The sequence below is a fragment of the Lynx rufus genome, unplaced genomic scaffold (genome assembly GCF_022079265.1).
Source record: "Lynx rufus isolate CCGP_SWC_20201006 ecotype Redwood Valley unplaced genomic scaffold, mLynRuf1.p SCAF_6, whole genome shotgun sequence".
NCBI classification, from domain to species: domain Eukaryota; kingdom Metazoa; phylum Chordata; class Mammalia; order Carnivora; family Felidae; genus Lynx; species Lynx rufus.
In genome coordinates this window covers 40102355-40127644 of record NW_025814878.1, presented here as the reverse complement: position 1 = coordinate 40127644, position 25290 = coordinate 40102355, and the positions used below count along the sequence as shown (strand labels likewise).

General features: G+C 40.3%; 1 protein-coding gene across 2 annotated transcripts in view; it reads right to left on the bottom strand.

Moving 5' to 3' along the window:
* ROS1 (ROS proto-oncogene 1, receptor tyrosine kinase) overlaps positions 1-25290 on the bottom strand; it is a 117635-nt gene that overhangs the window by 70300 nt on the left and 22045 nt on the right. For both annotated transcript variants that reach the window (XM_047102783.1, XM_047102784.1), the window contains exons 6-17: positions 23395-23543; positions 22580-22718; positions 19154-19355; positions 18417-18493; positions 16958-17080; positions 16604-16788; positions 15101-15198; positions 10695-11191; positions 9033-9245; positions 7948-8058; positions 6762-6940; positions 2992-3183 (exon numbers count right to left, since the gene is read on the bottom strand). In XM_047102783.1, coding sequence (XP_046958739.1) covers positions 2992-3183; positions 6762-6940; positions 7948-8058; positions 9033-9245; positions 10695-11191; positions 15101-15198; positions 16604-16788; positions 16958-17080; positions 18417-18493; positions 19154-19355; positions 22580-22718; positions 23395-23543 — 2165 coding nt within the window. The remainder of the gene's footprint in view (positions 1-2991; positions 3184-6761; positions 6941-7947; positions 8059-9032; positions 9246-10694; positions 11192-15100; positions 15199-16603; positions 16789-16957; positions 17081-18416; positions 18494-19153; positions 19356-22579; positions 22719-23394; positions 23544-25290) is intronic.

Below are 25290 nucleotides of genomic sequence, written 5' to 3'. Positions count from 1 at the left end.
TTAGCTTTGGTGGTTCTCAAAGTACGATTTTTGGACCAGCAGCATCAGCAGCACCTGCAAAGTTATTACAAATTTTCAACCACACTCCAGGTCCTACAGATGTCCAGATGACATCTGAAAACCACTCCTTACTAATCGTTCTTTGTCTTTTTGTTACAGTCCATGCCTTAATTTTATGTCCCGTCATCCAGGAAAGGCCTGAGGAAAGACTGCTTCTCCTGTGAAATAGATTGCATGAGACAGAAGTTACAATTCAAGGGAACACTTTTGCTTTCTTTGGCTTTGTAGGAATTTTTCAAATAAGCTGAGATGGCCAGGTATATGACCTCAGAGTGGTGAAGTCTTTCTATAGCAGACCTAGAGGCTAAGAGAGATCAAGGATTAAAGTTGATGGCTACATCTCTAACAAAATTGCAAAACCTCCAGCTGTCATATAAATCACAGCCTCTGTCTTCAAGGAAACTCAGTCTACTCCTTACCCACAAAATAAAAAACAAAAAACAAACAAAAAACTATCTAGCAATCCCCAGCCTTTTGGGAGTTGAATCATGTCCTTGCCTCAGGCTAAAAGAAATTTATTGATTATTGTGTCAGTTAAAGTGAAATCAGGTTAATCTTGTTTCATTATTCATAATGAGATGCACTCAAGTTTTCTAAATCAAAACGTCTGTTTTATCTCTTAAAAAAAGAATATTCTACAACTCCCTGTTCTAGAATACAGCAAACTATTCGAGTCATAGATAACATTCAGGTGTTGGGTCATTACCAATTCCTTTGCATCAGTCATTTGAGCCCATATTTAAACAGAGCCAGAGGACATTCCATAAATCTTTGGTAACCACTGTTGTCTAATAACAGTCATGCCTTGGAAATGCCAACAAGGCATAACTATAAACTTGAGGTTTAATCCTGTGGTAACGTGCACTACATATATATATGAGCCCGCCCGATCCATCAGATGTGGCAGCGGCTATCTTTTCACTTTAGATGAATGTCTCACTGCATTCTCCCTTTTAATCACACAAATACCAAGCCTTTCTATAAATAATTGGCTGTTTATTTTATTACACCTACTGACTGCACAGTATCTCATGGCTCCATGATAAATTTATGCGTAACATATGAAGGGATGAATGACAGTGAAATGAAGAGTTTTGCTCGGTGCAAAATATGTTACCTTCAAAACACCCACTAGCATTAATGGAGGCAGATGGGTAAGACATCAAACCATGGGACCAAACTATAGATTTGTACAAGCAGCACTCCCCAGCCTGTGAAGGATTTGGAGTGGGAATTTAAAGAAGGATGTGTTTCCCCAAACATGCTGAGAAATCTAGTTTTCCACTCATTTACAAAAAAGTCCCTATGGCCACTGTAGAACTTTCCAGAGTGAACATTACTCAAACAACAAGATCAGAGCACTGGGGGACATTACTGACAAAGTCCCAGGAACAGACAGAAAGTTACTCTTGAGATAGTATTTTTTTTTATCTTTAATATGCTTTTACAAAAATAAAAGTGCTTTCCCCCAGCACTTATAGAGACATAAAAAGATATACTTTTCCTATATTCAGACTCAAAGTTTCCAAAATAAAATTAAGGGATGTTTTCATTATTTGACAGAAATGATTAATCTCTGCGTAAATTTGTATTTCTTTTAGGGGAGTGTGGGTGGCTCAGTTGGTTAAGTGTCTGACTTTTGATTTCAGCTCAGGTCATGATCTCATGGTTTGTGAGTTCAAGCCCCATACAGGGCTTTACGCTGACAGTGCAGATCCTGCTTGAGATTCTTTCTCTCTCTCTCTCTCTCTCTCTCTTTCTTGCTGCCCCTTCTCTGCTCACTCTCTTTTTTTTTTTCTTTCAAAGTAAATAAGTAAAACTTAAAACAAAATGCCTGTGGAAAAAAAATTGCATTTCTTTTAAATATCTGTGCTATAATCTGTATATACAACTGAAACTAATGTAATGTTCTATGTCAATTATATCTCAATTAAAAAAAATAAAAATAAATAAATAAATAAATAAATAATTTTTAAAAATCCTAGAATTGGGGATCATGTGACTCAATTTGTTTATAAATGATCTGGCTTATTTATATTATGGGTGATTTATCTCTACTGGCAGAAAAAAAATGATTAAAACAATAAGAAAAAAATTAAGGAATATCCTAGGTAGAAATAGTACGAGTGCTTTCTTTCTTTTTCATGCTTTTCTGTGATTTTTAAATTTCCTACAGGAAACACAAAATTCAGAAATTTACGAACAGGAAAGACAAAATTCAGAAATTTCAGATGATAGCTACAGGGTATCAAGAAGATAGGTATTGCTTATAGAAGTTGAAGATCAAGAAAAATAAGTTTTGCTTCTAGAAGCTGAGGAAGTAACATCTGTTTTAGAAATGTTCCTATATCAGGTGTGCTTTTCAGATTTAGTTGCAATAATAAGAGCTTAACCACTGAGTAGTTACCATGTGCCTCACGCTGTTCTCAGCATCTCACATTAATTATCTCATTTAATCTTTGCAACAACCCTAAGAGGTAGGACAATTGCTAACATTCCCATTTTTCAGACAAGGAAGCAAAGAGAAGTGAAATAATTTGCTAGGAGTCACAGTTTTTAGAGCAGTCAGTACCCAAAATTGATCAAAGATAATAAAACATCTACTCATTACTCAATAAGAAGCTCTAAAATAGCCAATACAATTCCTGAAGATTATAAAAACAGTCAGAAATTAAAGTGCTTTTAAGTGAGGGTCCTTTCAAGATACAGCAAAGTGTAAACATCTCCATATTGTATCTTAATGTGTTTAATTATTATGACAATCAAATAAGACTTAGAAAAAATTTGGTTACACCAAGATCTTACTGTAACAGTATTTCCTTTCAGATTCTACCTTAACTATTCCCAACAAGCAGAAACAGTATTATCGTAACTATTCGATAGCACTATTTAGTATGACTAAATGATCAGGTCTTATTTTTAAGTTGTCACCTTTTTCCCAGAAAACCAAGGCTGTGCCTGTATTACAAGGGAACTTTCTCCGTTTAGCCTGGTGCTTTCAACTGAGTGTAGTGTGGTCCAATAGAGATATCCTCCGACCGAATCCACCGCCATGTCGTTCACCAGCAACTTCACATGGGTCACAATGTCCGTGTGCCCTGTCAACAGAGACTGCCTTTGTATCTATAAAACATAATAGTAGGGTTGATTAATAATTTTCAAATGACACTGTCATTTCTTAATAGTGTGTTGCAGAGGTGCCTGGGTGGCTCAGTCGGTTAAGCGACCGACTTCGGCTCAGGTCATGATCTCACGGTCCGTGAGTTCGAGCCCCGTGTCGGGCTCTGTGCTGACAGCTCAGAGCCTGGAGCCTGTTTCAGATTCTGTGTCTCCCTCTTTCTCTCACCCTCCCCTGTTCATGCTCTCTCTGTGTCTCAAACATAAATAAATGCTAAAAAAAAAAAATTTTAATAGTGTGTTGCAATCGTTAGTAAATTGTTACATTCTTCCCACTGCGAATGTTTATTAGCACTGTGTACTGGGTAGTGTGCAAAGCCTTGGGAGCAAAACAGTCATGGAAGCTGCCCTCGTTGAGCTTCTCTCTTTTCAGGACTCTAGGGGAAAAAAGGAGGCAAATTTACTTTGAATTAAAATACTTATTTTTCCTAATCATACAACCCCACAATTCAAACACTGCTAGATAAGAATGTATTGGATAGCAATTGCATTACTAGGTATTTATACAAAGGATACAAAGATGCCAATTTGAAGGGGCACATGCACCCCAATATTTATAGTAGTGCTATCAACAATAGCCAAATTATATGGAAAGAGCCTAAAAGTCCATCGACTGATGAATGGATAAAGAAGATGTGGTATATACATACAATGGATTGTTACTCAGCAATCAAAAAGAATAAAATCTTGCCATTTGCAACAACGTGGATGGAACTAGAGTGTATTATGCTAAGCAAAATAAGTCAGAGAGAGACAAATGTCATATGATTTCATTCATATGTGGAATTTAAGAAACAAAACAGATGAACATAAAGGAAAGGAAAGAAAAAAAATAAGATCAAAGCAGAGAAGGAGGCAGCCCACACGACACTTTAAAGACAGAGAACAAACTAAGGGTTGCTGGAGGGGAGGTCGGTGGGGGGGGATAAGCTAAATGGACGATAGGCACTAAGGAGGGCACTTGTTGGGATGAGCACTGAGTGTTGTATGTAAGTGATGAATCACTAAATTCTACTCCTGAAACCATTATTACACTATATGTTAGCCAACTTGGATTAAAATGTTTAAAAAGAGAGAGATATTTTAAAAAGAGTGTATTTGATTAGACTCCTGGAGAAGATGTATACATCCTGATAAATGATGACATCTCTCCTTGCTGCTTGTTTTCAGTATATTTCCCTGATATTAATTACTGCCATTACTGAGTACTTATTGGGTGTCAGGCACAGAACATTTTTATCTTGAAATATTAGCTTTTGTAACCCTAACATTATGCCTCTAAAGGATTTCTATCACAAGTTAACTAGGTTCAAGGAATTTAAGTAATTTTTCCTAGAGTTAAACAGTTTTATAAGAGACAGAGAAAATACTTGAAACCAGTTTTTATATTCACTCTTACACTTCCTCCTTCAAAACTTTTTTTTTAACTATTTTTAAACTAATCAATTTTAGGGTGTATTCTCGGATTTACCCCACTCAACTCCATTCCACCTGCATATCACTGGCACTTATGAATTCAGACTACACCACATTGCTGCCTCTAAATACATTGCTTTGTATGCTTCTTCTATTATTTTTTTGAGGGGAGGGTGTAGAAAGAGGGAGAGAGAGAATCCTAAGCAGGCTCCATGCTGTCAGTGCAGAGCCCAAAGCAGGGTTCAAATCCATGAACCATGAGATCAGGGCCTAGCCAAAATCAAGAGTCAGCTGCTTAACTGACTGAGCCACCCCTCCTTCTATTATTTATATATGTATTTTATCTCATCAAAAGAGCAAGGACATGGGGCGCCTGGGTGGCGCAGTCGGTTAAGCGTCCGACTTCAGCCAGGTCACGATCTTGCGGTCCGTGAGTTCGAGCCCCGCGTCGGGCTCGGGGCTGATGGCTCAGAGCCTGGAGCCTGTTTCCGATTCTGTGTCTCCCTCTCTCTCTGCCCCTCCCCCGTTCATGCTCTGTCCCTCTCTGTCCCAAAAATAAATAAACGTTGAAAAAAAAAAATTAAAAAAAAAAAAAAAGAGCAAGGACAACAAGGGTTGGTTGCACAACACTGGACATACTAAAACCCAGCACATTTTATACAATAAATTAATTTTATTGTATGTGAGTTATGCCTCCTAAAGCTGATTTTTTAAAACAGATACATATCTACTATTAACTTTATATTCCCTACTATGCCTATCTTCATGGCTCCCAACACATTGGTAACAGATAAATGATTGTTGAATGAATAAATAAGTGGACAACAAGCACCCTCCTGATTAGAAAATGATTCCAGGACTGTATTTCTTGATCTTTCAGACCAGTATGCTCATCGCTAACCATCCCTCTCTTCAAAATGTACCACACCTCAGTCGGTTGAGCATCCAACTTCAGCTCAGGTCACGATCTCGCAGTCCGTGAGTTCGGCCCCGCGTTGGGCTCTGGGCTGATGGCTCAGAGCCTGGAGCCTGCTTTCGATTCTGTGTCTCCCCCTCTCTCTGACCCTCCCCCGTTCATGCTCTGTCTCTCTCTGTCTCAAAAATAAATAAAATGTTAAAAAAAAATTTAAAAACAAAAAAAACAAAATGTACCACAACACAGACGTACACGACGTCTTCAGGTTGCATCCAGCTACACTCTCCGTCCTCCCCACCCCACTCTATAACTGCGGAGGCTGGTGTCCATAGACTACACCAACTGGACTCTCACTCTCTGGCTTCCAGTGGCATGCAGCCAATGGAAGTAAGGGCAGATCAGAGGGAAGAAAGAAAGAGGGTTCAGGTGCTTACTCCCCCAGGCCACTCCTTTCCAGAACATACCTTTTGACAGTGGCTGGGTTTCACGTCAACAACTCCCATAGCTACAGCCCTTACCATGTTCTTCCCCCTTCGTCCCCGTGCCCCCATGTGCCTAAAGGTGGTTCTAACTTCCCACACTTACTAGCCCAGGGCATGTTTCACCATCCTTTGCTCATTTTCCTTAGCCCTCTCCACACCTTTGAAAATAGTCCCTCCATTGGGTTTCCTTCACTGGGTCTTTGGAGTATGCCATCTTCCTCCAGGGCACTGACCCACAGGTGAACATTTTAATATATTTAAGATATTATGGAGCACCTGGGTGGCTCAGTCGGGTAAGCACCCCACTTTGGCTCAGGTCATGATCTCACGGTCTGTGGGCTCAAGCCCCGCATCGGGCTCGGTGCTGACAGCTCAGAGTCTGGAGCCCGCTTTGAATTCTGTGTCTCCCTCTCTCTCTTCGTCTCCCCCACTCACACTCTGTCTCTCTCTCTCTCAAAAATAAATAAACATTAAAAAGTTTTTTAAAAAAGCTATTATTGAAAATATATAACTAGTACAACAAAGAGCGATATAAAGTTTTCTTTACCCATAAATCCCTTTTAGCTAAAAAGTGAGTATGTTTAGAGACAAATATTAAATAAATAATAGCATAGGTGGCACACAAGTATGAAAAACGACATGAAAACTCCCAGCCACTGAAGTGGTTGGGTATTGTTCTAGAGCATCCAGAATGCTGAGCTTTAACTTACCACATACGTCCTTCCAGCCCAGTAGAGAAATTGACCCAGCCAATCAAAAGCTAAGGCCCCTGCTCCTGCAATGTTGGGTATGCGATAATTCTCTGAGATATCCGTCCCATTCAGCAGCCACACATGAACATCACCTTTCGTGTCGCTGTAGTAGAGGCTGTTGTTATACCAGTCCATGTCTCAAAACAAAATGAATTAGTAGCAGTTATTTTTCATGTATGCCAGCATAAACATGGTGAGTCAGCAAATCACTCCTGCACCTCCACATAATTTGAAAGCACATACTAACATGATATCCATTAGAACTTCAGGGATCTATCAAGAATACTTCTATAATGTTATCTCAAAAGCTCAACCCCAGGGGACTAGGAAGAGGAATTGATATTCACCAAGCACCTCTCTTTGCCAAACATTGTCCCAGGCACTTTACGTATCTCACTTAAATCTGAAAACAAAGGTATGAAGTAGGAATTATCCCCATTTTTGACACGGGGAACCCAAGACTCAGTGAGATTATCTATTCTTCCCAAGGCCTCACAGATAAAAATGGGGAGCCCAGAGTGAAGACAACTCCAAAGCATCATTCTTCGTACCATTACCATGCTACCTCCTAAGTCCAACTCCTACGTTGGTCAGAAATGCTGCTGTACTTTTAGTGGCCCAGCAAATAGATCAAATAAGTAATATGGTTATAGAAGGTGCCATCTGCAGGCAAGTTCACTGTTGCATCATCCTACAACGAAGACTTTTCCTTCATTCTAATGTGTTCTAGGCAAAATGACCCACTTCTTACTTAATATTCCTCTGTGTCAAGAAATTGTTTCTTACATTGTATTTAGAACTTCATGCGACCATTCCGTGCTTCAGTCTTACAGCAAACATAACAAATTACTTAAGTATAGCTGTTTTTAAGTGGAACCAGATAGGCTGTTACCATGAGACAACGTTGACAGATTCAAATACATTCAAATACATCAATAAAAAGCCTCACCTTTTGTGAAATAATAAATAGCACCTATACCTGAGAACTGATATTTCTACACTGGCAGTGTAGTTCACTGAATGCTTTTTCCTTTCATCATTGTCCTACTACCCAAACACTCAATTCTTTCAATGTATTGAAGAGCGCAGGAAGCCTTATAAGTAGAATCCTGACGTCCAAGTGAACAAGGGATTTGGTGTTTACCTGACACATTTCCTATATCAGAGGACAGGAACTCTCCTGGGCCAAAGCTATTTAATGGCTTACTCCAAAGCCCATCTTCTTTCACGGCCATGATAAACGGTGGTTCTGAAGCTGTTTGGGAAAAAAAAAAGAAAAGAAATACTGCAGAAGGCACACGTTTTAAGGGACACATCTTATACCCCAAGATTTCCTTTATAAAGTAGAAGAATATCAACATTTGAAAAACACTGTGGAAGGACATGGATGGCTACATGTGCCTAATAGAATTACCTATCATATTAAACACGTTTTGTGATTTTTGGATAAATAATTGAAGTTGAATGTGAAGAGAAGAGTGTGGTGACATTGCCTCTAATGCAATGTCATCGTCGTGGCACAATCCTCCTGCCCCGTTGGATACTGGTTGCCGTGATCCCATGCAGAGCACTCAAGAGCCACCGTGGTAACAATAACAATACAAACGTAATAGTTATCTTTCCGTTTCCTTTTCAGCCAAGAGGATGGAATTCAGCATAATTCAGAGCCCCTCAACTTCTCTCACTATGACCTTCTGAGTTCCAGGGGTATTATCACTTAACAAACCACGAGAAAGAAGAGAGCCATAAAGAAGAAGAAACGATATTGTTTCCTCAAAAATATCTTGAAAAGTTTAAAATAACAATTTAGAAACGTAAATTCAATATCACACAATGCCTTATTTGCTTTCCTAATCCAGATAATGAACACATACTCAAGTGACAAATGCACCCTCATTCTAATTTCTTTACCACCCTGGAGGAGAGGAACTCTTAAGGACACAGAGAATAAGCCTATTTTGTCAGAATTACTCCCTAAATCAAGGACATTTTCAGTGTACCTGGGTGGCTCAGTCAGTTCAGCATCCGACTCTTGATCTCGGCTCAGGTCATGATCTCACAGTTCATGAGATCAAGCCCCACGTCAGGCTTTGTGCTGACAGCATGAAGCCTGCTTGGAGGGCTCTCTCTCCTTCTCTCTCTGCCTCTCTCCCACTTGTTTTCTCCCTCTCTCTCTCTCTCTCTCTTAAAATAAATAAACTTTAAAAAATAAAAAGACCGTTTCCTCACCTGGCACCAGAGTGGTGCCCACCAAGGGCTCTGACCAAGGGCCTGGCCCCTTGGGAGAACCGGCTCTCACAGAAACCTTGTATCTTGCAGCACTCTGCAGCTCAGGCACGTTAAGCACGGTCCCACTTATGTTAGAGAAAATCCGAGTGATTTCAGGAAAGTCCTCAGTTGATACTTTCACCTCATAAGTCCAGTCCTGCCAGGCGGAGGGGCCTAATGAGAAGAGTTAAACAACATTACTGACCAGGATGACATAGACAAGGGCAAACAAAAAATTGACAGTAAATTCATCTACACCTTCATCTTGAGTGGAAGGGTAATTGGCAGTAAAACCTGTTACCCCGCCAGTCATCAGGGTTAGCCTCATGATATGACTAGGACACTGTCCATTCCAGCCACACCATAGCTTTTGCTCTGTCAAAGGAGACATCATTTCTAACCAATCAGAGTCAAGCTCAGTCGAAGCTAGATGTGTGGCTACGTAAAATTGTCAGGAGGGTGTTCTATAATACCGCTAAGTGTAACCAGGCTCCTAAAGAAAAAATGTTCAATGATGAATCTCTACTACAACTCTCAGTGTTTGCATAGCACCTTCCTCTAGAAATCCAAACTATACAAGAACAAACAAACAAACAACAACAACAACAAAAACTTCCTCTACGGCAGTTGAAATATACAGCAAACAGGCGTAGTTAGCTTTGTCGTAAGGTAAAAAATATTCCATGTTTGCTAAATAGTCTAGAATCAGGAGTTGGCAAACTACAGCCCACAGGCCAGATCTGGCCCTCTGCCTGTTTTTGTAAATAAAGTTGTACTGGAACACAGCCACAGTTCCTCATTTACATATCATCTATGGCTGTTTACACACTGTAACGGCAGACTTGAGTAGCTATGACAGAGACCATATGGCCCACAGAGCTGAACATATGTACTATCTAGTCCTTCCTTTACAGAAGAAGTTTGCCCACCTCTGTGCTAGATACTAAGTGTTCTACATAAGCACCTTAATTCTTTTTTTCAATATATGAAGTTCATTGTCAAATTGGTTTCCATACAACACCCAGTGCTCATCCCAAAAGGTGCCCTCCTTAAGCACCTTAATTTAATCTGCATGACAATCCCACAGAAATATGTAACATTCTGGTTTTCCAGCAGTGGAAAACAACGCATGGGCTGGTTAAGTAGCACGTCCAGGATCATTCTACTAATAAATGACAAGGCCCGCCTCTGAAACCATGTCGGCTGGCCCCAGAGCCCACCTGCTGACCCTCCATACACACCGCCTCTCCAGAGATGAAAGTTCAAGTTCAAAGAGCTTTAAGAAATTGCTCCAATTCATGTCAGGCCTACATGGGTCCAAATCTCAACCCACCTTCTCTATCCCTCTGGCTAATACATTCACTCAGACCACAATGTCAGTGCCTGGCCCCTGGGTGACATTCAATGAATGTGCAAACTATTCTGTTGGGATATACATGGTGAATACAGAGATCCTAATAATAAATGCAGAACAAATGTATAGCACTTTTTCTGAAGTTAAAAAGCATTTCTGGTTGATGACTGAATAATCACCTACAGGTTCTCAAAATTGAGTCGCATGTCAAGCAGTTCAAACTCTCCTTCCATCAAGGCCAGAAACCACACTGGGGAGGGGGCACTCACTGGCTCCTATGGCGAGGGCAGGGGGTTTCCACTGAACCAGGGCCTGGTGGGAGCCAAAGAGCACGGAGAGCCACTGGGGGCGGCCCGGCATGGGGTGCGGCTGGGCGTAGGAGCCAAAGATGACCAAGTTCCCAAATCCAAACTCTTCTATGTGACTCAGGTCGCATCCCACGATGAACTCATTGAAAGACAAAGAGTCTTGTTGGAAAACAGCCTTGCCATCTGTGACGAGGAAGTCATTGTTTTCACAAGCAAAGCTCTTCACATCGGCAAAGGAGACATGAGCTAGGACAGGATGGGAAGCAGAGCCGTCCAGAAACGTTGACATGAAGACACGAGCGGTGTCATTGAAATAAATGATTCGTTTGGACTGTGGCTTCACTGCAAAGTCCTTTAACGTGCAACTCTCCACAATACGCAGGGCTTCTGAGTCCCGACCAGATGGCACAGGGAGATCTACTCTATAAATGCCGTCTTTCAGGAGATAAAACGCGTACCTGACATAGGAGCAAAATAAGCCGGGTGTGATCCAATGCAAGGGTGAGGGTAACACTTTGTCCTGTTGTGCAGTCAGAACCTCTGATCTTACCAGTCACTGAGTCCAGGGTGTCCCAAGGTGCAAAAGAGTAAAGGTATTTACTAAACATACGCACTATTCATTTAAGTTAGAGGCTGAAACATTGCAAAATTTCAGTCTCACTTAACAATGCTTTGTCTCTAACCATATATGTGACTTTCTAAGGAATCAGAAAATTTAAGACCAGAAAGGGTCTTTAAGATTTTCTAATGAAGCCTACTTTTTTTTAATGTTTAATTATATTTTGAGAGAGTGCAAGCAGGGGAGGGGCAGACAGAGGGGGACAGAGGAAGCAGGCTTTGCACTAACAGCAGCAACCCCCATGTGGGGCTCGAACTTGCGAACCACGAGATCACAACCTGAGCCCGAGTCAGACGCTCACCTGATTGAGCCACCCAGATGCCCCCTAATGAAGCTTACTTTTAAAGGAAAGCATATTATATAAAAATTACATGCCTACATGTGTTATTTATTGTAAAACACTTTTCTCCATAATGCACATATTCTTAAATCTAATTCTTTCAATAAATTTTCCCATGCATTGTGAATGATAAAATAAAGCAAAAATGTTTAACCTATTTTAAAGCCACAGTTATTATTTTGCTATAAATATCTTATAGTATATAAATATAATAGTAAAACTACTTTGCATTTTGGAGTAGACTAAGTTTTTTTTTTTAATATTTACAGTTGAGTGGGGCAATAGAGCTACCATTTTACAAATCATAAAGATTAAAACCCCACAAGACAGCAAAACAGCTGGGATGGACCACCCAGCAGTTAGGAGAAGCCAATGGAAATCTCATGGCAACAGTGAAGGTGAGTTTTTAATAATAAAAACACCACCAAAATATTTCACTGATAAACCAAATCTGTAAATAGAATTTGAACTAAAACATAAAACTATTAATTTGGATGAAGCTAATTTTGAATGGGTGATCATGGAGACAGATGCTAACAAAAGTATACTTCTGCTGAGTAAATCTTTCTTATCACAACCCTGCGGATTGACAGGATTCCAACATTTCATCACAACTGTCCAATCATTTTCTTTGTCCTATTCAGTCCCGTTCTTGTTCTCCTTGATGGCTGTCCCAAATCTTTATCAATATGCTCCACTCCTGTGCTAGAATAATATCTGTGATATAAACTCCACGCTGAGATGTTAACCTATGTTTCTTGTCTTAAGAAAGGGTTGTAGCGGGGCGCCTGGGTGGCTCAGTCGGTTAAGTGGCCGACTTCGGCCCAGGTCATGATCTCGTGGTCCGTGAGTTCGAGCCCCACGTTGGGCTCTGTGCTGACAGCTCAGAGCCTGGAGCCTGTTTCAGATTCTGTGTCTCCCTCTCTCTGACCCTCCCCTGTTCATGCTTTGTCTCTCTCTGTCTCAAAAATAAATAAACGCTAAAAAAAAAAAAAAAAAATTTTTTTTTAAAAAGAAAGGGTTGTAGCAGGCAAAAAGCAGAAACCACTTGGCTCTTAACTGCCTGCTTTTGTTTACCAAATTCAAAGCTATTAAGGGAATATAAAGGGATTTCAGGGTAGATAAGAGGAAGATTTGGCATGAAGATTACAATCCTTGTACTGAAGTAAAGAGGAGTGTGGGTCTTTAATACTCTTTGCCACTTTGGAGGGGAAAGAAAAGAGAGTGAAAGTTAACAGAGCTGGGGTGTGTAGGGGGGAGGGGGGAAGAAGGCAGAGGGGAAAGAAAAGAGAGTGAAAGTTAACAGAGCTGGGGTGTGTGGGGGGGGGAGGGGAAAAGAAGGCAGAGAGAGGAAAGGGGAGGGGGGAAGAAGGCAGAGGGAAGAAGGGAAGAAGTTTAGAAGCCTCAATGAGTGAATAATTCACTGGTGCAAAATAACAACATAAACCATTCTTTAATGCTTTTTTTTAATGTTTATTTTTGAGAGGGAGAGTGGGGGAGGGGAGAGGGGGACCGAGGATATGAAGCGGGCTCTGCGCGCTGACAGCAGAGAGCCCGATCCAGGGCTTGAACTACTGAACTGTGAGATCATGACCTGTGCCAAAGTCGGACACTTAACAGACTGAGCCACCCAGGAGTCCAAAGGAAACCATTTTTAATGCCAGGAGAATAAATGATTTCACACATTTGGAGTTCCTTAGGATCACTACAAGCAAAGTGTTGCTGAAAGTTATATGCTGATTTTTACAGAAACCCTATTATTGTATAGGGAGATGATTAGAAGACAGACATTGGGAGCCAAGTACTGGTCCCATTGCAAAAGAGCCGTGCGATCTTGGGTCATTACTAACCTGTGCCTTACTTTCCTATCTGTAAACTGACATAGCAAAAGTACCTACTTCATAGGGATGAACAAGAACTAAATGAATTTTTGGAAGTAATACACTTAGAAGCACATACTAAGTGCCCAATTAATATCAATTATCGTTAATATTTCTAGTCACATTTCAAAATCTAAGCACAAAACAGTTTTATCCTAATGGGAAAAAAAGAGCCACCAAAAACCTCACTAAGATGAATTTTGAGTGATTGATGTAATGGGTGAATTTTATTATCCTTATTACATTTATTATACGTAATATTATAAATATAATAATATAATATTATTACACATAATAGTATAAATATATTTATTATTATTTTAGTAGGTGAAGTTTATTTATAAAATGAGGCTTTCTGTGTAATGGCCAGCAACAAAGTTCCATTTCATAGGATCTTAGACTTTTACAAATGAGAAAAATAATATTCAGGGAATCCAAAAGACTTATCCTACATCACAGTGTTTTTCAAACACATTCTTGAATTCAGTGATTCATTCAATCCTAAGATAAAATAAGTAACTAGTAAAGTACGAACAAATATGAATAGAAAACTTGATTTCAGATCAACAATGAGCAACCTTTGTTTTTAATGTCAATTCATGAAAAATAAAAAGCGCCTTGGGCTATATACTTTGTTTTCATTCAAAACGAAAACAATTTTACTCCTACAGGAAAGAAAAAAAAAGTAATCTTACAAACATTGGCCTTGCTTATTGTTATTAACCTGTTATTATCCGGTCACATTTAAGAAGTAACATTCACAAAATAATTTTCTGTGTTTGCATCCTTCACATTTATGTGCATTTGGAGATCACAACATATATTCACAGGGAATACCTCATGTCATACTCAAAATAACCCAACCGGGCCAGCGTTGTTATCTTCCACATATGAATAGATAAACGAAAAGTTACTTGCTACAAGTCATACTGCAATTTAAGGAGGACAGCTGAGCTAAAATGTGTCTATTTCATTTGTGGAGGGGAAAAATAGATATTTATAGCGGGAAATTTTTCCTTGTTATTAACCATCAATACTTGTGTCCAAAGGTGGGTGATAGCAGCTATCTTGCAAAGCCAGCTTCTGATAGGTGTGAGAACCAGACCAGAGAAATGAATTGGTGTTGAATTGCTCAGTAAAAGAAACAGTACGATGAAAGGAAGCAGTCAGAAAGGACTTCCCGCGGGGAATGTTGAGGGGGCAAAGGGACCCGGAGTCATGCCATAAAATGACAAATCCAGGACTGGAACCTATCCCTGAGTCCCCCACAAGAGGTCTTTCCCATATACCCATATTTTACCGTGAAGGAGAGGAAAATCTACTCAACTTGAGAAGTTGTAGTTCAAGTTTGCAAGAAATTTCCTCGTGGTTCTATAAAAGGAAAACTTTGCCTAAAATTATATTTTATTTTATTTGAAATAAGATCTATAGATTGGTTCCTCTAATTCTATGATGTTTCATTGTCAAGCAAGTTTCCCAAAGATTCTTGCCAAGGAAGAGAATCCATCATCATAAGGTTAACACTTACCCATTGTACGAATCAGCCACAATTTTTTGAGGTGTGGTAATTGACGGAGGAGTAATTTCCTCAGTGTTTGAGCAGTTCTCTAAATCACAGGTGTATACCTAGAGAATCAAGCATGCATCAGTATAGATCAGTGTCTGTCTATGTTCAGTTTGGCAACAAGTATTTCTTTTTTAATTTTTTCACTGTGTCCCCTACCCTCACACCCTCTCTAACAATAAGCATTCCTGAGCATCTGTTCTGTGCTTAGAATTTGCTAGTCACTGATCACTTTTCAAAGTATAAGAAAGAAAAAAAAACTTAAAAGTCAGTTTTATATCCTATATCCTAATGAGTGTGTATCTTGTTTACATCAATAAAATACAAAAACCTATTTTTCTGGCTTGTGGAAGCACTCAACTACTTTTTTTAAGATTTTTTTTTATTTGAAAGAGAAAGAGAACACAAGCAGGGGAGACAGGCAGGGGGAGGGGGGAGAGAGAGAGAGAGAGAGAGAGAGAGAGAGAGAGAGAGAGAGAGAATCCTAAGCAAGCTCTACACTTAGCTCAGAGTCCAACACAGGGCTCAATCCCATGACCCTGGGACCATGACCTGAGCTGAAATCAAGAGTTGGACACTCAACCAACTGAGCCACCCAGGCGCCCCAGAGATTTTTAAGTAATCTGTACAGCCAACGTGGAGCTTGAACTTACAACCCCGAGATCAAGAGTCACATGCTCGACTGACTGAACCAGTCAGGTACTCCTCAACTATTTTTTAATATTTAAGCTATATCCAAGTTTATGGGCTTCCAGCAATGGTGATTGTAATAAGCTTGTCCCTTTGAAATAAGGAAACTTGAAACACATCAAGTGTGTCTCCTTAAAGATTTCAGTTATACTGTATTTTCAGAAACCTACTAAAGTTATCCCTGGCTATTGTCTAATTTAAACTGCCTGCAGTTGATTTTAATCATGATCGGTAGTCTCACCTAGTGATAGCACAGAGACCACCACTCTCTTATGGAAAGTGAGTTATCACAAATGTAATAAACCCGTGGCTCTAAAAAATCACAAATAAAGATGACTTAAAGGTAGGTCAGGATTAGTCCTAGGTAAATTCTAGACCCGTCTATAGACCAGATCTGTGATTCATTGCTAACCCAGCGTCTAGAACATAGCAAATATTCAGTGAGTATTTATTGAATGAATTATGTTTACTTGTAAATATACCGAGAAATGCATGTGTCAATATCTGGCTGTTCACTTTATTTTTTTTTTATTTTTTTTTCAACGTTTATTTATTTTTGGGACAGAGAGAGACAGAGCATGAACAGGGGAGGGGCAGAGAGAGAGGGAGACACAGAATCGGAAACAGGCTCCAGGCGCTGAGCCATCAGCCCAGAGCCCGACGCGGGGCTCGAACCCACGGACCGCGAGATCGTGACCTGGCTGAAGTCGGACGCTCAACCGACTGCGCCACCCAGGCGCCCCTATCTAGCTGTTCACTTTAAATTCTCCGACTAACCCGTTCATCCATGATGAAATACATCCTCTGATAAAGCCAGTCTACGGAGATGGAAGAAATTAATCCTGAGCCTCTGTAAAAAATTCTCAGGTCAGACACATCAGACATGTTGGCAACCTCTTTCACCCATATGAGAGTTCCTTCAGAGAAATACACAACTTGCTGGTGGACATTAATCGCTATTCCTAGAAGAGCCATGCAAATACATGTCTGTTACTATACAACAACCAGGAAAAAAAAAGTACGTGACAGAAAATGTATTTCTTTTCATTTTTAATAAGGAGATCATAACAGAAGTCAGTCTAGATCTTTTTTTTTTTCACACTAAGGGAACATTTCTTTCATTATACTGACCTGTAATATTACTGTATATAGCATCTGAATGAAGGCAATGTGCTTCATCTACCAGATGTTTTAAAGATCTCTTTCTTAGAGAAGATTTTCTGGATAAAAAGAGCCACTGTTCCTCTTCTTGAACTAAAACAATAACACGATTTACAGACAGACCAACCATATACACATTGACACACATGCAAAAGAACCCATTACCATCCTTCAAAGCAAGATAACTAATGCTTGAAAGAGGCTGGTCAGATTTTTGTCTGAAGACACTGGGACATTTCAACTGCAGTACGAATCACATTTAGTCCATGATGAGGGGAGCGAAGTACAGTGTCAATCAAGTAGGATTTATACATATGTGCCCCAGAGGGCCCCCAGAATAAGATCACATAAGGGATCACCGTTTTCAACAGCCTTGCCCCAAGTAGGAGCTCAGCTCATTACCCCCAGCCATGAGAATGTGACTGCTTGGTGGAGGTGGGCCAGCCCAGGCCAGACTGGCTTGTTGCATAACACCAGACAGACATTGCTTGTCTCTTTTTTCTTCAATGATCTCTCCCTTTGAGGCCAGAGAGAAGTCCTTAGAGCAATGAAATCTGAGGACTGCAGAGCTCTGCTTGACGTCCCACTCAACTGGAGACTGATGCCGTGTGCGTCGACGAACACTTTTAGGGCAATTAATAAAAGTTATGCAATAATTGCAGTAACAACAACCTCAAGCCTGTTCTATATTTAACTCGCCCTTCGGATGCTTCTTGCATAACAGAAATGTCTCTCCTTTCCTAGAGTCTGGTAACAGCCAAAAAACCAAAGGCCGGCGATAGATGACATTGAATACACACTGGCATAGATGCGTGCAGATAATTCATTATTGTTTTTCCCACACGGGCCTCATACAGGAAGTACTCAATCTCTCAAGGCAGTTGTTGAAATGCCAAAATGAAAACAAAAATGACACTGGCAAAAAAATAACAAAAGCTAATTTGGTAGATTGAATATTAAAAATGGTAAAATGTCAATTATTAAATCCAGATATATTTTAAAACCTTAAGGAGAATGGAAGAAACAAATATCTGATATGTATTAATTGATGATACATAATATGAAACGGGGTTGAGGGCAAAAAGATTATATGTGTCCCTAAGTATCTAAATATGAGTCACAATCACTAGTGATTTCATCTGAAACTAAGGATTTGCTTGAGGCCATTTTTTAATCCCTAAATTTTCCATTCTAAGTTTTAAATTTCTAAATTCTGACTTAAGAACATGGGTCTCATAACTTCCTTCTGTTTGCCAAATAAGGGGATTCATTTAAAACTGAAAGCTTACCAAGTTGCAAAAGACAGTGTTTATCTGGGCAGAAGAGGTGGGGTTCTTGGGCTCCACCAGATGACCCCGGACTCTGAGCGCTGAACCCACCCTTGCCACCCCTCAGTTCCAAGTAACAAAGGAGCATTCCCAGGCTGTACCTGCTGAGGATGGAGTGGTAATACTAGATTCTGCTTCTGGCCCCTCACCAACTTCATTTACTGCTGCAATGGAAAACCTATTCCAAAAACAATTTGGAGAGATGTGTTTCACATGGCATGGTGTGAACATGAGATAAAAAGAGAAGGAGCAATATTTCTATTTAAAGAACAATGTGGCAATGCACGTATCTAGTTTCTCGGTACCACTGCTCAGCCCTGAAAAGACCATCAATCACATCCTTATTTGCATTCCCTGTAGACCAGGTCAGGGTCACAGAGGTCAAAAGCTGAACTCTGCTATCTACATGACCCCCATTCCTACCCTAATTTAAAGAGGTGTTAGTAAATGCTAGAAAAGCTAACAGTAATAAAATAATCTCCCTAACGATTAATTAAAAAAATAAATAAATAAAGCACCACTAACAGAATTTCACCTCCCTACTTTTTTCATGTTGGATTAAATAAAGAAATGGTATCATGGTGTATATGGTGTCTTTATTAGTGCCTCTTTATAAGGATCTTCTGAATATAATAGAAATACTTCAGAATGTTTTTGCTTAGGACACTGTAATCTAACACACAAACTTGAGGAAAGCTACAAGAACTTCAACCCAACAGCACAAAGTCAAGGGGAGTTCTCCAAATACATTTAAACAACTTTGGGGCCATATTTCTTCAATAATTACTATGCCTGCAGCCATGCTGGCTACAATTACCTTGCACCACTTAATTCTTACCTGTAGGTGGTGTTTGGTAGAGTGGAGTAAAACTGGAAACTGGTTCTCTGTGTCCCTGAATCTAATTGTTGATTTTTGCTGATCAGCCTTAAGTTGTAACCCAAAATAGGTCCTCCTGGGAATTGTGGTGGAGCCCAACTGACTTCCACAGTGTCGGGACTTGAGCTCTCGATATTTCTGATGGAAGGAGCAGTTTCCGGAACTAGAAGAAGTAATGGTGACATGGTGAGCAGGAAAATTACAGGCACAAATTTAAATAGGATAGGAAAAAAGTTTTGTGTTTTGAAGTGTAAATTAAATATTTGTATTAATATTCAAAGTAAGTGATAGGACGTGGTAAGATATCTATGAGGTGCAACTCTTGATCCCTCACTGAGACCAGTTAGCTACTTTCCTGAGGGACTCTTTCAAGTATTATTTTCCTTGCATCTCCTTTATGAAATAAAATTAAATGTGGAGGTACGTAAATAGGAGAAATGTTCTGGAAAAAAATTATCAAAAATCTCCGGAGAGCTGAATGAATTGAAACTGTAGGGTGGTGCCCGGTGCGGAAGGAGAGGAGAAGCTATAATAAAACAGGAGTCAATGATTAACGCGAGTTGGAAGAAGTGAATCCTGGGCCTTCTCACTCAGGAGAGTGCTATAGCCTTACTAGTTCCAGCTGAAGATACAGGTTCAGATAAGCAAGATTTAGAACAGTGTGCTTCCCTCTTGCTGGCCTCAGCTGTGCTGGCCCAGACTGTGTGTTCCTTACCCCAGCTCCCAGGGTCCCTTGGAATCCAAGTTGACTGTGTTTAAGGCAGGACCCTCTCCCTTATGAAGGATTCAAGGAACATGCGTGAATTAAGCATTCACTCACAGACTTCAGAAGCTATCTAAGTAGCAAAGAGCAGACAGAAAAACAAATGATCTAACAGCCTATCTGCCTTCATGCCTCCACCTACTTCTCATAACTCCCACCCCTGAAACCACACTCTTTTATTTCCTCTTCCCAAAGAAAGACATACTCTGATGTCACTTTGTTCTTGTGTAGACTTCGCTCCCTCTGAACACGTTTGGCAAATGCTCTGCATCACTCCTGACTAATGAGAGTTGGTAGAAATAAGACAGTTCAACTTTCACAGTGGATGAGTTTTTAAAGGGCCTGTTAATTGATCTCTTGGCCTTTCTCTGATACAATTCCTCCTCAACTCTCAGACTAATCTTTGAAAAACACAAACCTCATTGTGTCCACTCCTCTGCTCCACGCATTCAGTCACCTTGGTGAGCAGAGGGGTACAAATCATCTTCCACTAATCAGAATCAGGATGTCAAAAAACCTAATTCATTAGGGCCAATGTTCAGACATGATCTGCTTCACTTTGAGCAAGTTAGATGCCACCTACATGGTGAGCTGTGATTCTTGTCCAAATCTCTCCCACAAAAATCCTCCCCAAAAGGCTGGTCAGGTTGGGCAAGATAATCCCTGACTAATAACAATTCCACTTGGTTAAGAAATTATCTTCGTCAGGGTACCATCTAGAATCATACATTTCCCATCAAGAAAAGAAGAGGGCCATGAAGCATGAAACACAAAACAGAGACCTATAAGTTTTTTTTTTTAATTTTTTTTTTCAACGTTTTTTATTTATTTTTTTTTGGGACAGAGAGAAACAGAGCATGAACGGGGGAGGGGCAGAGAGAGAGGGAGACACAGAATGGGAAACAGGCTCCAGGCTCTGAGCCATCAGCCCAGAGCCCGACGCGGGGCTCGAACTCACGGACCGCGAGATCGTGACCTGGCTGAAGTCGGACGCTTAACCGACTGCGCCACCCAGGCGCCCCAGAGACCTATAAGTTTTAATGTGGCTAGAAAAGTGAGAAAGAATTGAAGAATAAGGTGCTATTCACGAAAAGGATACCCAGTGTAGGTCCAGAATACCTGGAGGGCCTGAGAGCTTACAAATCCAGAAGAAAGGCCCAGAAATGGAAAGCAAAATTTTCCTTCTTCATTATTTTGATTTGACAAGCCATGCACCCTGGATCATGTTATGTCTCCAGCATCAGAAAATGCTCCAGCGCTGTTAGGATGCATGAGACACTAGTTTGAACAAAGAAGGATCCATGTATTCTACTCTGCCTGGGAACATTTCAAATACTGTCCTAGGCCAGTGTCTGACCTGAGGTTCTGAGGATGGTCAGGGAATAATCAGCAGAGATGGCCACACACAGCCTAAAATCTGATCAACAATAAGAGGGCACTAGTCAGGAAGGGGAAAAATTCCTCAACCAGCTTCATCAGCTGTCCAGCTATGCTTCCGGGCATGGCCTAGTTCAGTGTGAGGCTCTTTGCACACTGCCAAATCTCCAGAACTAAGGTGTAGGGACATCTAACATCTGCCTGGAGTAAGGCCCCCAGGTCCATTCAGCTAACCCTGCAGGTAAAGGCACCAGACAACTCTCCTTCATTGTCCGTCCCAGGCATTTATCCCCCTGAAATGCTCTAAGCTTGAATCCTTTTCCTGGTGTGGAAGTCACATCTTCAAAAGAAGAAATCAGAAACCGCTCCAAAAAATGTGCTATTTTTTTTTAAAAATCATGTCTGTTAAAATATTAAAGTATTATCATAACCTCCATGCTGGTCACACTACGTCTGTGCTTTCAAATCTCTCTCATTCCCTCAAATCATTCTATGTGTAGTTGACAAAATTACCTTTTTAAGAAGCATGTGAAGCAATTACTTCTCTGCTTTAAAACCATCCTTAACTCTTAGTGGCTTATTGAGGTTTATACTGACTACCTTATTTAATACCTGATGTCCTTCACCCCATGTCCCATTTCCAAATCCCTGACAGACGCTGTTCAAAATGTTCCTCTTACCCAGGTGCCTGGGTGGCTCAGACAGTTAAGTGTCTGACTCCTGATTTTGACTCAGGTCATGATCTCATGGTTTGTGGGTGTGATCCCTGCATCGAGCCCAGCGTGCAGCCCCTCTAGGAGACCCGCATGGAGCCCTGCATGGGGCTCCAGGCTGAGAGCATGGAGCCTGCTTGAGATTCTCTCTCTCCCTGTCTCTCTGACCCTCCCCCAGTCTCTTTCAAAAATAAATAAATAAAATTTTTTTAAAAATGTTCCTCTTACCATAGTACACAGCACCTTCCCAATTACAATCTACTTTCCTTATTTATTATGTTTACTCCTTAGAGTTATGTCTCCTCCTCCAAAAAGTGAACAGCACAAGAACAGGGAGTTCTGTATTGACCACAGAGGTACAGGGAGCACCTAGAATGCCAGTTGATCCCAGAGGTATAGCGACTTGACATATAGTGAGGTACTCAGTTACTGAACGGATCGATTGATGAAGGAATCATTTATTTCGTTATTTAAAATAAACACAAACCAAACTAAAACTTTGGAATAATCTCCTCATTTCATAAGCAACCATACCTCCATAAGGATGAGTCCTGTAACTGGGACTTGGCAGAGAAGACAGCTGTAGCTGGGCTGTGAGGATCCAGACCACTCGGAAAATATACTCAGTGAAGGGATGCAGGGATTCTACCGTGTATGAGAGCTTGGACACAGCCTACATCAATGAGAGATTAATAGTCAGCATTTACAGAATCACCACTGCACGGTGCGACTCAAGAACACAGATTAGTTTGTAAAAGATGCATGACTTTTTTGGCTATGGGGTGACCCAGGGCCCGTCAGACCAGGAAAAAACAGAGGCCTGGAGCTTAGAGCTGAGCCATCCAGATGTCAGTCGACATAATTCACACCAAAAGTCCCTCCTTCTTCAAAATTGCAAAACTATGGATTCAGCCCTCTGCCATGTACCTCAAGGTTTTACTTTAACTTTTCTATGTTAATATACTTAGTGTCTTGGGATTATTCTCTGAACTTGCTTATGCTTGCTTTCCTAAAAGGGACAGTTCTAAGTGACCTTCTTGCCCTCCCTCCTAGTTGGAATCACTGTGGGTGGGATGGGCAGATAAGGATCAATGTTTATGAGTATTGAGTATGTGATGTTGTGCTGAAGGAACAAAATATGTGTCTAATAATATGTTTTCTTCTATAATAAAGGATTTAGCATCAACGTGTGGGAGTACTAGAGATTAAAATACATCTAATCCAACCACTCACATTATACTTGAATCTTCTCCAAAATGTCTTTATGCCTATAATATATGCAGTAATTTGGCACTGCTAATAATTTGGAAAAAAAATCTGTGTGTATGTACATAGGCAGCTTTTCACACCTCAGTATAAGTCCAGCTTCCAGGAAGTTGTGCATATTTCCACTGAATGATGTATTTGACTCCAGAGATGTTGGCAGATTTCCATCGTAATGTCACACTATGGCTTCCGATGGAAGAAGCGAAGGGTGCTGTGGGGAGGTCTGCATTTTCTGGGGAGAAAGGAAGATTTCATTCGCCATGCACCTCTGTCTGTCATATCAGAAGAAAGGGTGTCCGTTTCATCTAGTGCTCTCAGGACTCTCTTGTTACAACTACATCTTGCCACAAAAACCCACCTGAATAATAAAAGATGCATATAGTCAACTGGTTAATATTCTGAAAATCAGCGAATCAGTATGGCTTCTTGTTTTCCCCATAGTATTCATTAATATGTTTTTTGGTTTTTTTTACAGGCAAGGACCATGGAGCGTTCTGAGAATGTCCAGTTTTCTCTTACTAAACCACTTCCTTCTAGGTGAGGGGGCTGGGTGCCAGGAATATGGTACATAACAGAACCATCCATTGTCCCAGAACGTGTATCCCAATTCACACTACAATTCTTGTTATTGCTCATCTTGTCAATAAATCATTTTTATTGTTTTTAATTTATTTATTTTTGAAAGAGAGGGAGACAGAGACAGAGCATAAGTGTGGGAGGCGCAGAGAGAGAAAGGGAGACACAGAATCTGAAGCAGGCTCCATGCTCCAAGCTGTCAGCACAGAGCCCAACGTGGGGATCAAACTCACAAACCGTGAGATCATGACCTGAACCGAAGTCAGACGCTTAACGGGCTGATCCTCCCAGGTGTCCCAGTAAGTTATTTTTATATGTACAAGTAGTTGTACTCCAAAGGATTCTCAGTTGTTCTATAATGTAAAATATCTTGTGTCTTCTAAACATCAGTAACATCACAACTGGCAACACACATTTATTGGTGCTAATTTCAGGCACTGTACAAGGGGCTAGAATTTGGAATGGTATGTTCCCCGGGGATGAAGTTATTTCACTTTACTTTTTATATTTTCCAAAATTGTGACTGATTTACTACTTGAGCTTGCTTCCCCCACCCCAATCATTTATTGTGTAAGATACACATGAAAAATTTACTGTCTTAACATTTTTAAGTGTGTTCAGTGGTATTAAGTACATTTATATTGTTGTGCAACCATAACCGCCATCCATCTCCAGAACTCTTTTCCTCTTGCAAAACTGAAACTTGCCCATTAAACACGAACTTCCCATTCTTTACCCCCACCCACACCCCCGCCTCTGGCAGACACCATTCTACTTTCTGTCTCTGTGATTTTGAATACTCTGATCCCTCACATAAGTGTCATCAAACACTATTTGTCTTTTTGTGACAGGGCTGATCTCACTTAACATAATGTCCTTAAGATTCATCCATGTTGAACATGGCATCCTTGCCTTGTTCCTGACCTTAGAGGATACAATTTCTTTTATAAAAAAATAAATAATCACTACTCTGGTTGAGAAAACATAATAGTCAATTTCCTTCATTTTTAAGGGTGAATAACGTTCCATTGTATGTATGTATCAAAGTTTGCTTATCCATTCCTCCATCAATGGACACTTGGATTGCTTTCATGTTTTAGCTATTGTGAATTCAATAAGAAGTGGATAGATAGCATCAGTGTATAAATATCACTTCATGACCCCGCTTTATTTTGAGTATATACCCACAAGGGGAATTGCTGGATTATATGGTAAATCTATTTTTAATTTTTTAAGGAACCACCATGCTGTTTAGCACAGAGGTTATGCCATTTTACATTGCCACCAACAATGCACAAGTGTTCCAACTGCTTCACATCCTCATTAACACTTTTAGTTTTCTGGATTTTTTTTTTTTGAGAGTAACCATTCTAGTTTTAATTTGCATTTCCCCAATTGTTTAG